This window comes from Panthera onca, chromosome C1, assembly GCF_046562875.1.
Source record: "Panthera onca isolate mPanOnc1 chromosome C1, mPanOnc1 haplotype 2, whole genome shotgun sequence".
In the NCBI taxonomy this organism is placed as follows: Eukaryota; Metazoa; Chordata; class Mammalia; order Carnivora; family Felidae; genus Panthera; species Panthera onca.
Genome location: NC_138346.1, coordinates 210135564 through 210149124, shown reverse-complemented (window position 1 = coordinate 210149124; position 13561 = coordinate 210135564). Strand labels below are relative to the sequence as shown.

The 13561-nt window shown below is 42.4% G+C and overlaps 1 protein-coding gene across 2 annotated transcripts in view; it reads left to right on the top strand.

The window, feature by feature from the left end:
- DDI2 (DDI proteasomal shuttling factor 2) overlaps nucleotides 1-11028 on the top strand; it is a 33373-nt gene extending 22345 nt beyond the window's left edge. For both annotated transcript variants that reach the window (XM_078452355.1, XM_060624133.2), the window contains 3 exons: nucleotides 6186-6289; nucleotides 8451-8640; nucleotides 10966-11028. In XM_078452355.1, coding sequence (XP_078308481.1) covers nucleotides 6186-6289; nucleotides 8451-8640; nucleotides 10966-10982 — 311 coding nt within the window. In that variant the 3' untranslated portion in view covers nucleotides 10983-11028. The remainder of the gene's footprint in view (nucleotides 1-6185; nucleotides 6290-8450; nucleotides 8641-10965) is intronic.
- The last annotated feature ends 2533 nt before the right edge of the window (nucleotides 11029-13561 follow it).

Here is a 13561-nt window from a genome sequence, read left to right as displayed (position 1 = left end):
TCCTCAGTCCCCAAACACTTACCTAGTTGTGTAGATCTCCTTTATACAGTTCATCCTGTTGAAGATTCTTCTAGAGACTGGACCAGTGCTGTAGAGCTGCTTCACAGCTGTTGTTTTAGGATCTCTCTTGACTGGGTCCCAAAGGCTGCTTTCCTCTTGCTTTTAGATGGGATTATGTGAATCCTCTGTCTCGCTCTTTGTAATTTTGCTCCTCAGTTTATTGGAGGGTAGCTTCCAGAGAAAGAATACAAGGGAGGAAACGGAGTCCTTAAATATCAGAATTTGTCGTTGTTGTTTTCCTATATTCTACCAGTCTGGCTAAGTGGGAAGTCACTTTGTTTTCCACAGTTTTTGTCAGTGCTGCTGCGGAGAAGCTGGCTGCTGTCTCAGTTCTTGATCCTATATTTGAAAGGTTTCTTTTCCATTTCTGAAGCTTGCAGAATCTTCTTTGACCTCAGTGTTGTGGAATTTCAAATTCACAGTGATGCACTTGGGTGTAGATCTGTCTTCATCCACCGCATGGGGTACCTTTCACTTCCTCTCCCCCGCCCCAGGATGTTTGCTACTCGGTGGGATAATGTCCTATCCTAGACTTGTCCTGTAGTTTCCTTTCTTTCCTGTTTCTTTCTTTCATGTGTCCTGGGTGTGGTGGGTGTTTGTGGGATTTCCTCAACATTGCCTCCCAACCTTTCTGTTACGTTTTGTATTTGTTTGATGGTTTTCTCAGATATCTGGTGATCCTTGGCATCTGCTCATAGTGAAGACTGGGACACCAAAAGGCTGTTTGGAACATTACTTGGGTAGGCAGCCTTGGCGATATTTGGTGATCTGGAAGTTGGAAGGGGGGAAAGGGCTAGAGGCTCAGTAAACTTAAGCTTAATCCCCCTGGGATTCAGTCAGGTTCTTGTGTCTTTGTCTCTCTCTGTTTCACTCTCTTGAGAAAATAAACCTCTAGTCTATTGTTGGGGTGAAAGGAGATAGTCACCTGGCTGAGCAGAGGTTAAGAGAGAACCGCAGGGTCTAACTGTGCCTCCTACATAGACCTGCACCCAGTCTTGCTACTTTGGACTCACCTCTACCCCTGCCTGCAGAGGTACTGGTTCATGAAACACTTGGGGGTTCTGTGATGTTAATTGGCTTGCTTCCCAGTTTTCCTCACTGCTCTCTGCTGCTTTCTGTTCCAAAATTACGTTTCAGTTGTCTCTTCTGTGTGTGTGTGTGTGTGTGTGTGTGTGTGTGTGTGTGTGTGTGTTTATTTATATTTATTTTTTGCCCTTAGTGATTTGTACCTTAAAAAAGATAAACTTTTATTGTAATTTTTCAGGAGTAAATGGAGATAAATACATGTGCTCAGTCCTTCCTCTGTAACCAAATTTTTTTTTTCTTAATTCCTTAAATCCCTTTAAGTGAGACTCAACCACCAAGTAATCTCCTTCTGACCCTTTTCCCTTGCATTTTATTCTTGTAAAAGGTGGTCGTATAATGTATAGAATTTCATACTCTGTTTTAAGAAAAAATGACATGTTCGCAGTGTTACTATAATTTTCATAAGCACCATGCAGATGCATGGGATTCTCTTATATGGGTTTAATGGTCAACTTATAGGATAAATTTTTTCCCCCAATATTTTGTTACTGTAATACGGCAGTAGATTTTTGTGGGGTTTTTTGGGTGCACATTTTAATTTTTTTTTCCTTACTAAAGATTCCTGTCAATGAAACTACTGAGTCAAAGGTTATGAACACCTAAAGGCTCTTGATGTATTTCTAATTTGCACCAAAATGGCTTTTCCAGCACTTCGTCAGTATTCATCTTAATGTCCTTCTCCAATCAAGTATTACTAATTTTTAGTCCCTGAATTTACAGATTCAAAAAGTGTGGTTTTTTTATTGTAAGTTGCTCTTCTCTCATTGCAAGTGATCATTTCTACCCATTTTTCTCTCTTTTTTTTTTTTTTTGTAACATAGTTGTCTGTTTATTAGAGTCTTTTGTTTCTTTTATTGATTTATATAGAATTGGGGTAGTTTAAATACGTTACTGTCACGTACTTTCCTACACACAGTAGGACTGAAATACCACAAACTGGTTTGCTTCAGAGTCTGGGTTTGATTTTCCATGGTTTTAGGTAGGAAGATAATAGGATGAGGCAAAGTAAGTCTCAGTCCCTCGCGTCTTTCCTTGTGGATGGACAGGTCGTAGCATTTTGCAGCTTGGCTACGACAGCAGGCCGAAAACCTATGATCATAAGGGAAATCTAAATAAAGGAGAGCTGTGTCACGGGTGGGAAGACTCAGTGTGTCAAAGGTGAGAATTCTCCCACATTCATCAGCAGCAGTCATTGTGGTACCATCAAGATCTCAGTAGGTTTTTTGTGAGACCTGATGTGCTCATTTAAAATCAGCCCTTTATTGTAGGAATAGGCAAGATAACTCTGGAATGACTTCCCCTTCTAGATGTCAGGACCAAAGGACTAAAACAGAAACAGACCTGTGCTTACGTGAACCTTGATAAATGGCACAGGGCATCTTACAGAGCGGAGGGAAGGTTTCAGGAAATGATGCAAGGCCAGCTGGGTGTCCCTGTGGAAAAAATGAATTGGAAAACGGACCCTGCCTCACATCACACACAGATGTCAGTTCGGCGTGGGTTACAGACCTAGATGTTAAAAGCAGTATCAGAGCTTTTAGAAGAAAATATAGGAGAATATCTTGCATGCAGAAAAAGAGTTCCTTAAAAGTTAAGAAGGAGATTATTTGGTAGATTGGGCCACATTACGATTCAGAATTTTTTATCAAAAGACATCATAAAGGATGTGAACAGATGCAAACTAGGAAAGAGTTTTTATAACAGTGACCAATAGAGGATTCGTTTTCAGAATATATACAGTGTGTGTGTGTGTGCATGTGTCCATCCTTCAATTCAGTAAGATGGTATAAACAAACTACAGGAGCGATGCACTCGGGTGGCTGGGTTGAGTGGCCGACTTCGGCTCAGGTCATGATCTCGGGGATTGTGGATTCGAGCTCCACGCCTGGCTCTGAGCTGTCAGCATGGAGCCTGGAGCCTGGAGCCTGCTTCGGATTGTGTGTGTGTGTGTGTCTCTCTTTGCCCTTCCCCTGCTCATACTCTGTGTGTGTCTCTCTCTCAAAAATAAATAAACATTAAAAAATTTAAAACAATTACAGGGGTACCTGAGTGGCCCAGTGTCCAACTTGGGCTCAGGTCATGATCTCATGGTTCATGAGTTCGAGCCCTGCTGACAGCTCAGAGCCTGGAGCCTGCTTTGGATTCTGTGTCTCTGTCTTTCTCTGCCCCCCTTCTCGAATTGTGCGCGCTCTCTCTCTCTCTCTCTCTCTCTCTCTCTCTCTCTCTCAAAAATAAACATTAAAAAAATTATAAAAAAAAAATTACAGGGGCACCTAAGTGGCTCAGTTGGTTGAGGGTCCAACTTCAGCTTGAGTCATGATCTCAAAGTTTGTGGATTTGAGCCCGGCCTCGGGCACTGGGCTGACAGCTCAGATCCTGGAGCCTGCTTCAGATTATGTGTCTCCCCCTTCTCTCTCTCTCTCTCTCTCTCTCTCTCTCTCTCTCTCAAAAATAAATAGACATTTTTAAAAAATTACAGCAGTGGGGGGCACCGGATAGCTCAGTCAGTTAAGCGTTTGACTGCAGCTCAGGTCATGATCTCATGCTCCATGAGTTCAAGCCCCACATTGGGCTCTGTGCTGACAGCTCAGAGCCTGGAGCCTGCTTCAGATTCTGTGTCTCCTCTCTCTGTCCCTCCCCTACTCACACTGTGTCTCTCAAGAAGATGAATAAATGTTAAAAAAAAATTACAGAAGCAATAGAACAGGCACTATTGAATAGGAAACCCAAATGGTTAAGAAATACATGAAAAGTTACTCATTATTAGGGAAATTTAGTAAGATTTTCAATCTAATAATACTAATTGTTGGTGAGAATGTGGAGCAGGAGGAACTCTGATACGCTGCTAGAAACATTTTGGAAAATAATTCAACATCCCCCAGCAAAGTTGAACCTAATATCCCCTAGAACCCTGTAATTCTGTTTTCTGTGGTATATATACCATTAGAGAAACTGAATGCACACCAGGAGAATACTCAGGGCAGCATTGCTTATGACCGCAGAAATTGGAAGTGACCCAGAAAGTCCCAGAGCAGTAATAAATCAGTTGTGGTATATTAGGCATTACAGTACACTAGGGATTTTTTTTTTTTTTTTAAGTTTTATTTATCTATTTTGACAGAGAGAGCATAAGCAGGGGAGGGGGAGAGAGAGGGAGAGAGTGGAGCCTGATTCGGGGCTCAAATCCATGAACTGTGAGATCATGACCTGAGTAGAAACCAAGAGTCAGATGGTTAACCGACTGAGCCACCCAGGCACCTCTAAGTTTGTTTTTGAGAGAGAAAGACAGAGAATCCCAAGCAGGCCCACCCCAGTTACCACAGAGCCCTGATGCGGGGCTCAAACTCATGAACGGCGAGATGATAACCTGAGCCAAAGTCCGGAGTCAGACGCTTAACCAGCTTATCCACCCAGGTGCCCTAAAGGATAATTAAAAATGAAAGAAATAGTTACATGTGCAGGGATCGATCTCAAAATACTTCTGTTTTTTTTTTTTTTTTTTTAATTAACTTTTTTTAATGTTTATTTTTGAGGGGGGGAAGGGGCAGAGAGAGAGAGGGAGACCCAGAATCTGAAGCAGGCTCCTGGTTCTGAGCTGTCAGCACAGAGCCTGATGTGGGGCTCGAACTCAGGAACCGCGAGATCATGACCTGAGCCGATGTCGGACGCTTAACCGACTAAGTTACCCAGGCACCCCTCAAAATACTTGAGTAAAAGATTAGCGAGTGGTAATTCAAAAACACAAAACTAAATAGTATGTCACTTAGAAATCATACAAGACTGGGGGCACCTGTGGCTCAGTCGGTTAAGTGTCTTACTTTGGCTCAGGTCACGATCTCGTAGTTCATGAGTTCAAGCCCCACATAGGGCTCTGTGCTGACACCTCAGAGCCTGAAGCCTGCTTTGGATTCTGTGTCTCCGGCTCTCTCTGCCCTTCCCCCGCTCATGCTCTGTCTCTCTCTCAAAAATAAACATTAAAAAATTTTTTTAAAAAATCGTACAAGACTCGGGGCGCCTGGGTGACTCAGTTGGTTAAGTGTCCGACTTCAGCTGAGGTCATGATCTCACAGTCCATGAGTTCGAGCCCCGTGTCGGGCTCTGTGCTGACACCTCGGAGCCTGAAGCCTGCTTTGGATTCTGTGTCTCCGGCTCTCTCTGCCCTTCCCCCCACTCATGCTCTGTCTCTCTCTCTCAAAAATAAACATTAAGAAAATTTTTTTAAAAATCATACAAGACTTCGGGCACCTGGGTGACTCGGTTAAGGTCCAACTTCAGCTCAGGTCACAATCTCGCAGTCCATGAGTTCAAGCCCCATGTTGGGCTCTGTGCTGACAGCTCAGAGCCTGGAGCCTGCTTTGGATTCTGTGTCTCCCTCTCTCTCTGCCCTTCCCCCACTGATGATCTGTCTCTCTCACTCTCAAAAATGAATAAATGTTAAAGAAAAATTTTTAAAAAATCATACAAGACTCGTAAGAATCATTTAAAAAGCTAAGAATGATTGATACAAAAGCCAGGATAGTCGGGAGGGTTGGAGAAGACCCGAAGCTATGAGCAGTAGAACATAAGGAACCTCTGAGTTTTGTGTTTCCTAAACCGGGGAAATAAATGCATAGGTGTTTGTTTTATTCTGCTTTATTTATTTTTTATTTTTCTTACATTTATTCATTTATTTTTGAGAGACAGAGACAGAGCACAAGTGGGGGAGAGGCAGAGAGAGAGGCAGACACAGAATGTGAAACAAGCTCCAGGTTCTAAGCTGTCAGCACAGAGCCCGATGCGGGGCTCGAACCCATGAACTGGGAGATTGTGACCTGAGCTGACACCGGACAGTCAACCTACTGAGCCACCCAGGTGCCCCCTTCATTGACTTTTAAACTGGTCATTGGGTTCACTGGATTTTCATACTTAACTCACCTGTTTCATGCTTTGCCTTGGCTTTGACTGATTGCAAGAAGCAAGGCACAGAATGCAATCTTTCCAAAGATTGCATGAGGCTTTTGAAGCAAAAATCCGCAATCCCTTCTCTTAATATGCTTTAGCTCAGGTTCAAATTGAAGGAGATTTCCTGGCGTGCTCTTTCTCTATACTTGAGGAACAGCCTATGGACATGCTTCTGGGACTGGACATGCTGAAACGGCATCAGGTAATTAAGTGCTTCACTATCTTTCTGCACTGACGTTTTGTATGTTACATGGGTATGATTGCATCATTTCTCTTGGTTATATATACTAGAAAACTGAGAAAGCATGGCTTTTGAGACTTGGAAAGATCCCTAATTAAGGATGTCATCATACATGGTTTGAAACGATTTATCAGTAGAAATAGAATCTCTTCTTGTGGAATCTCTCTGAATCTGTTAAATCCCGCCATCTGTTTGAGAGTATAATGGGCAACTTGGTTCTCTTGTGTTACTTTCAGTTTCTGATTAGAACTCAGGTAAGTTTTGATGGGTTTGTAGCGGGATCTAGAAAACACATGATGATTTTACTGCTAGTATGAGTTTAGTAAATCCTTCACAGCTTGTCAGTGCTTAAGGAAGAAGGTGTAGGTAAGATGCGGGCAGTGGAAATGTTTGTTTAGTATGGGGAGAATGAGTTGTAACTATGTTCATTTACAATCTTTGTATTTCCACTCTGAAATCTAATAATGTGTTTAAAGATAAACTCTTCTGATTGAAGAAGCAATTAGTGTCCACTGGGTGATAAAATTTTCCCAGTAAGGTTTTGTATCTAGGCAATATTTTTGTTTTAAATTTTTTTTTAAACGTTTATTCATTTTTTGGTAGAGACAGAGCGTGAGTGGGGGAGGGACAGAGAGAGAAGGAAACACAGAATCTGAAGCAGGCTCCAGGCTCTGAGCTGTCGGCACAGAGCCCAATGCGGGCCTTGAACACACGGACCGTGAGATCATGACCTGAGCCGAAGTCGGGCGCCCAACCGACTGAGCCACCCAGGCGCCCCCATATCTAGACAATATTTTTATGTCACTAATACTGTTTTTTGTTTTTTTTTTTTAATGTTTATTTATTTTGAGAGAGAGAAAGAGAGCAGGAGCGGGAAAGGGCAGAGAGGGAGAGAGAATCCTAAGTAGGCTCCACACTGTCAGTGCAGAGCACAACTCAGGGCTTCATCTCATGAACCATGAGATCATGACCTGAACTGAAATCAAGAATCGGACGTTTAACGGACTGAGCCACCCAGGTACCCCTATGTCATTAATACTCGTTTTAATACCGAAATCCTATAAAACATATATCGCATTAATATTCTAATCAAGGTGCAGAATTTTAAGTAGAAGGGGTGAGTGAATGCATGTATTAATAAAACCTAATTTATTAACTTGTCACTCTCTCCCCATTTTTTAGTCATGATATAGACCAGTAGTCTTCAGCTTTACAGATAGAAAACATATATGTGTGTACTGTCCTATGTTAAATAATTAGAAAAATACACAGAAAAGGAGGGTAGTTCTAAGTACGAAATAAAGATTGCCTTGGGGTGCCTGCGTGGCTCCGTTGGCTAAGCGTCCAACTTCAGCTCAGGTCGTGATCTCACAGTTCGTGCGTTCTGTGCTGACAGCTCAGAGCCTGGAGCTTTCTTCAGAGCTGGTGTCTCCCTCTCTCTGTATTCAAAAAATAAGAAGAAAAAAAAATAAAGATCGCCTTGCCCATATACCACTTTTGAGATGATTGGTACTTTGTGCAGTAAGCACAATATAAATAGTAATGTGAATGTATAAATGGTATGTCTCAGTTTTTTAAGAAAAAAATCATCTCTGTATGTCTAAAAAGTGGGGCTGCTGATTATGCTTGGCCTTTTTCCCAATTTTGTACAGTGGATGTGTATTACATTTAAATTCAGAAATGAACAGAGGTTGGGTTAGACAAATATGTATAAAACTACATCATATAAAGATGATTCTCCTATAAGCTTTTTTTTTTTGATTCTGCTATAAACTTTAAATGTTTCAAAAAATACTTAAATATTAGGGGCACCTGTGTGGCTCAATCTTTTGAGCTTCTGACCCGACTTCAGCTCAGGTCATGATCTCCTGGTTTGTGAGTTTGAGTCCTGCATCAGGCTCTGTGCCGACAGCTCAGAACCTGGAGCCTGTTTCGGATTCTGTCTGTCTCTCTCTGTCTCTCTCTGCCCCTCTCCTGCTCACTCGCTCACTCTCTTTTCTCTCTAAAAAACAAACAAACATTAAAAAAATACTTACATAAAACTTAAATATTTAAATTCAGGATAACTTTTCTGCATGGTGTTTTATCCGCTATCATCCGTCTTTGGTTTCTTCCTTCTAAGTGTTCCATCGACCTCAAGAAAAATGTGCTCGTGATCGGCACGACAGGCTCACAGACCACCTTCCTGCCCGAGGGAGAGTTACCGGAGTGTGCCCGATTGGCGTATGGGGCGGGGCGAGAGGATGTGCGGCCAGAAGAGATTGCAGACCAAGAATTAGCAGAAGCTCTTCAGAAATCCGTGGAGGATGCAGGTATTTGCAGTGGCCATGCTCTGGGATAACTTGCTCGTTGTTGTCAGTGAGCCGGGGAGGTTGGAGCTTGAGAGGGCTTGGGGACCTTTTCAGTTCTTAATCCATGTCATCGTGCTGTCACGGATGTGTTCCTTGTCCTCTCTCAATACGGTAAAGAAAAACTCGGTGTTTCAACAGATCCATTGCTGTGTGCTAGGTCCCTTGGGCAGTTATTTGCTTAAGCGCATTTTGGTAGGCTTCCTAAAAAATCTTGTTTCCTTTTTCCTAACACAAATTCTTGCAGCAAGCAGACATTTCCTTTTAGTTCTGCAGTTTCCCTGAACATTTATTTTCCTTTCCTTAGGCCCGCTTCCTTTGAAGGATAGCATTGTCGTCCTGACTAAGCGGTCCTGACCTTTTTAATTAATATCTACTCAAAGCGCTGCTACCAGAGACAGAGGAACCAACAATAAGGAGCATAACTGAACACTAATCAGAATACAGGGTTTATGCTATTAATGAGATCGCATAGTGTGTTCTTGGGCCAAATTAGAACCGTCTGCAAACCCCTGACACGGGGATTCCTAATTCACTTCTTTGTGAGTCTCAGTTGTCTTGGTTTAAGTCTAAAGACCAAGCCAAGTTTTCTTGGGTAAGCTGGAAGGACACATTCTCGATGAAATCCTACCTCCATGTGATCATTTTCCCCATCTGTTCTAAAACCGTGACTGTGGGATGCATTTTCTAGAAACTGAAGAGAATTAACTTTTAAGTTGGGGTTATTTTCAAGTCTTGAGCTATATTCATCAGTGACTAATACCACATGTTGTGTTTTCTGATACAGTAAAATGTATTAGAGCTACAAGTTCAGGGAATAGCTTTCTCCTAAAGACATAAAAGATAGGAGCTTATTAAAAAAAAGAAAAAGGCAGCCAGATTTTGCCAGTGTTTTTATGGAGAGCACCCAAGGTGTAGCCCTGAGCCTCTTTAAATTAAAATGGGTGTGGGTAGCAGATGGACTTTTCCAAGCCGGCTGTGTTCAGTCTGCTCCTTGACACCTTTTGGCACCTTTGAGTTGTACATACAAAATACAGCCTTGGTTGTAGGAAGGGGAATATTCTGAACAGCCATGGAATGAATAGTTTTAAGCTTCCCTGCAAGGCAAGCTTGACTGAGTTTGACATACCCGCTTAGGAGGTTTTACCTGTTTTTAGTAACTTGTCAGTTGAGTCATCATTCTGGGTATTAATAAAATGAGGATGTATTACCATCTTGTGAAATGTCTATTTTCCCCCTACAATGTGGTGTTTTTATTTGAGAAGCACTGGCTGATGATAGCAATGCTTTCTAACCTACTAACAGTTATCCTCTTCGGGTAATTACCTTCTTGTAATAAAAAGTTAAGGAGATGAAAATAGAAACCACAGGTGTTTTCAGGCATAGTGAACAGAATGTGGCAATTCAAACTATTACAAGGAGGGGCTCCTGGGTGGCTTAGTTCGCAGAGCGTGCAGCTCCTAATCTCGGGGTCGAGAGTCTAGCCCTTCGTTGGGCGTAGAGATTATTTTAAAAACATAAAAAAATAAGATAAAAAAATAAAAATAGTTTTCAGAAAAGGATTAAAAGGAAGTGGGTTTTTTGCCCAGAGGATGATATTTTTTTAGTGACGATACATGGCTTGTGCTAATTTTTACAATATTTAAATAGTGAATGAATTCTACATCAGGTCTGTCTTGTTTGGAACGCTGACTTCCCAGTATCTTCAAAATCAAAACTCTGGACATAGTAGGTGAAAGTATTTTTGCCAAAAACCGTTCCTTTGGTGGATACCTTATACCATAGTATCTTTTATCTTTTCTATCAGCAGAAAAATAAGTCAGAACAGGAGCCATATCTGATACATTTTCTAAACACTGACTAGAAGAGAAGTTAAGCCAGGACGATCCACTTTCGTTTGTTTTTTTCCCAAAAATAAATGTCAACTGAGAAAGAAATTGGGAAAGTGACTGTCACAAGTGTTCGCTCACCTTGAAGATTGCCATAGCTTGTAATCCCATCCATGGGTCTGCTGTTTCCACCTGTCTCACACGTCTGCCCATGAGTTCCATGTGTGTGGGTGTGTGAGATGAATTCCTTCCCAAGTTCTATTGAAGATCTGTTGAAGTTGACACGTTGTTCTATGTATTGTGAGAGAATTAAACCAACCAAACTACAGAAGCATTCCCCAACTTTGACTCTACCAGCTCCTGATTATAAGACGGCAGAGGAATGGAGACAATAACCCCGCATGCTGTGTGGTTTGCGTTGTTAACCCAAGTTTGCTTGTCTGTTTCCTAATTCAAACAGAGCGTCAGAAGCCATGATGCATGTAGTGTGTGTGTGCTGCAGCTGGAGTGGGCCCCAGACCAGGTATTTATAGACGCCACGTTCAGCCTTCCATCCAGTTATCGTCTGTGCTCTGAAAGTCTCTGTGTCCGCCGCAGTTTTGGAACTTAGCTTCTGCCATCCATGTCACCTCGTCTAATCTGGTTACAACCAGCCTGTATATACATCCGTATGTTGGCATGCGTACACATCGAAGTATAGTTTCCTATTTATAGTTTCGTCAACTGTTGTGGAACAGTCCAAGGAGGGGAGGGAGATCCCAGTCAAAGCCAGGTCCATCTGGCCATTGTGAATAGAGCAAATCAAGAATATCAGCCCCACAGCATGTTGTTGTTGAAGATAACTACACCGTTAGGGGTTTCATGAGCCTGTTTCTTCTGGAAAACTGGAAGTTCCTTTTTCATATCCCTGCTCACAACTGCCTAGACTGGTAGAAGGGCACTTCTACCTGAAAGAAATTTTCGTTCCGCCGAAGACGAAATCGGGGCTTCGGCCAGGTAAACTTGTCTGGGGGCACAGGTTCAATAACGTGGGCAGCGCTGAGGTTTAATTCTCCCTGAAACGGGAGTTAAGACTTGACTCTTCTCTCCCTAGCCTCGCAGGGTCTCCCCGGGAGACGCTCTGTTCCCATCTCCCTGGAGTGTAAATTTGGGAGACGGCAGCCTGAGTTTACTGGCTGATTTATCAAGAGGAAAAAAGGCAACTGCCAGCCTCGGGCTTTATACGGGGTTGCAGGCTGGTTGTGATTAGATACCTAGCACTTAATTTCTTCGGTTTTTTCTTTTTCCTTAGAAAGATGGGGTAAAAGTAGGCACAGTTTAATTATTCTTAATATCCATTGTTCTCATCCCCTTCTCCTCACCCGTAGTACTGAGCCTGTCCCCTACGGTCAGCACTTAGGCCAGTGAAGTCTCAGCTCTTGGAGGACCGTGTGCTGCTTTCTTAGCACAAAACACACACTGAGGCCACGTTCTCCTTGACCTGACACAGGGATCGTAACTGGCGTGCCAGTGCCCGAAGGCCATCATCACATGCCCCGTGCTACTTAACTCGGATATTTCACTGTGATGCATCTTTTCTGTTCGCATCAACTCACAACTGAACCTCTTTCAGAGTCGGCCTTAGAGATTGATAAATAAAACTAATAACTGTTTCTAGACACTGATGGATATAATTTACACTGAAGCAAATGCTGTTTTCCTGTTGACCTCTAAACTATATTGTTTCACCAGAAGTCAGTAACTTCCCAACAGAGTCAATGCTTTATCTCATTGTGCTGTTAACCGGTGTCGGATTAGAATGATTGAGAGCCATTTGAATCTGGATTGCTTCCTGACTTCTTAAGATCAAGCCCCCCACAATGGATGGCAGTCAACACGAAGCATTTGAGTCTGAGAAGCATCTGCCCTGAGAGATTGTATCGTGAAGTAGTTTTTGCTGCCACCCGTTGGCATTTAATTAACAATCTTCTAGTCACTGCATAGAGGTCATTGTTTGTATCGGTGGCAAAAGGAGAGTTGGAATTGATGTTTAATGGCTTCGTGAGGTGGTGTTTGAGCCTGCCACCCTTGAGTGCCCAGTCAGTTGTATTGAGTCTAAATGGTCATTGCCTGTCTGAAAACTATTATGAACCGTCCGCCTTTGCTGCCAGGACCCTACCCCCTTTCCCTGCCCTAAAAGACTTCAGTGTCCTCACTTAGTTGTACCATGTTAATGTGATAAAGTAACTGATAAACCCTTCTAAGGTTGCCGTATTTGGCAAGGTGATGATTGGATCTAATCTGTTTGCTCTTTACCTTTATTTTTGTGCTTTGAGTCCTTGCTCAGACAGCTGTCTCATGATTTGGATCATGGGAGTTTGGATAGAAATGAATTAAACAGAATATTTGTTTCTCTGTCTCCTAGAGAATCCTGAGCATATTCTCCTTTCTCTTTATAATTCCCACTCTGTTCCAGATATAACTGGTTTTAGTCTTGTCGTTTGAAATGCTAAAAGTGCATTGATGTGAGAATCACTCTAGTGCAGAGATCCTCAAAACCTGTAACATGCTTCAGAACCACCCGAAGAGCTTTTTGAAAGTGCAGACCCTTGGGTTTCCTCCCAGGGATGGTGCCCCAGAGTGTGCATGCTTAGCAAACAGGATTTCAGGGCAAGTGATAGAACACACTCGGAGAAACTCTTCTAAGAGGGTCGGACCCACGGAGAATAAAGATACATGAATGTCCTTCAGTCTTGAGCACTAACGCAGCCATTATGTGGATGTTTATTAATGGTACTTAAAGAAAAATACTGAATTACAGTGTACATGTTTTGTTAAGAACGTGCCTATCTCTTATTCTGATGCTGTGATGTTGAATTGTCTACCCCAGTGAGAATGGTTCTTGTATAAGTATCAGTATAAGACAAACCCAAGTTTAAGGGCCTGATTTTGTTCTGTCCTGTTGAGATTTGTATCATCTGAGAAGTGATTGGCCTTTGTAACCTGCTAATTAATCTCTTTTCCTTTCCCTTTTGTTCCATGTAGAGAAAAGTGGTAAAGAAACTACCTCACTGGGA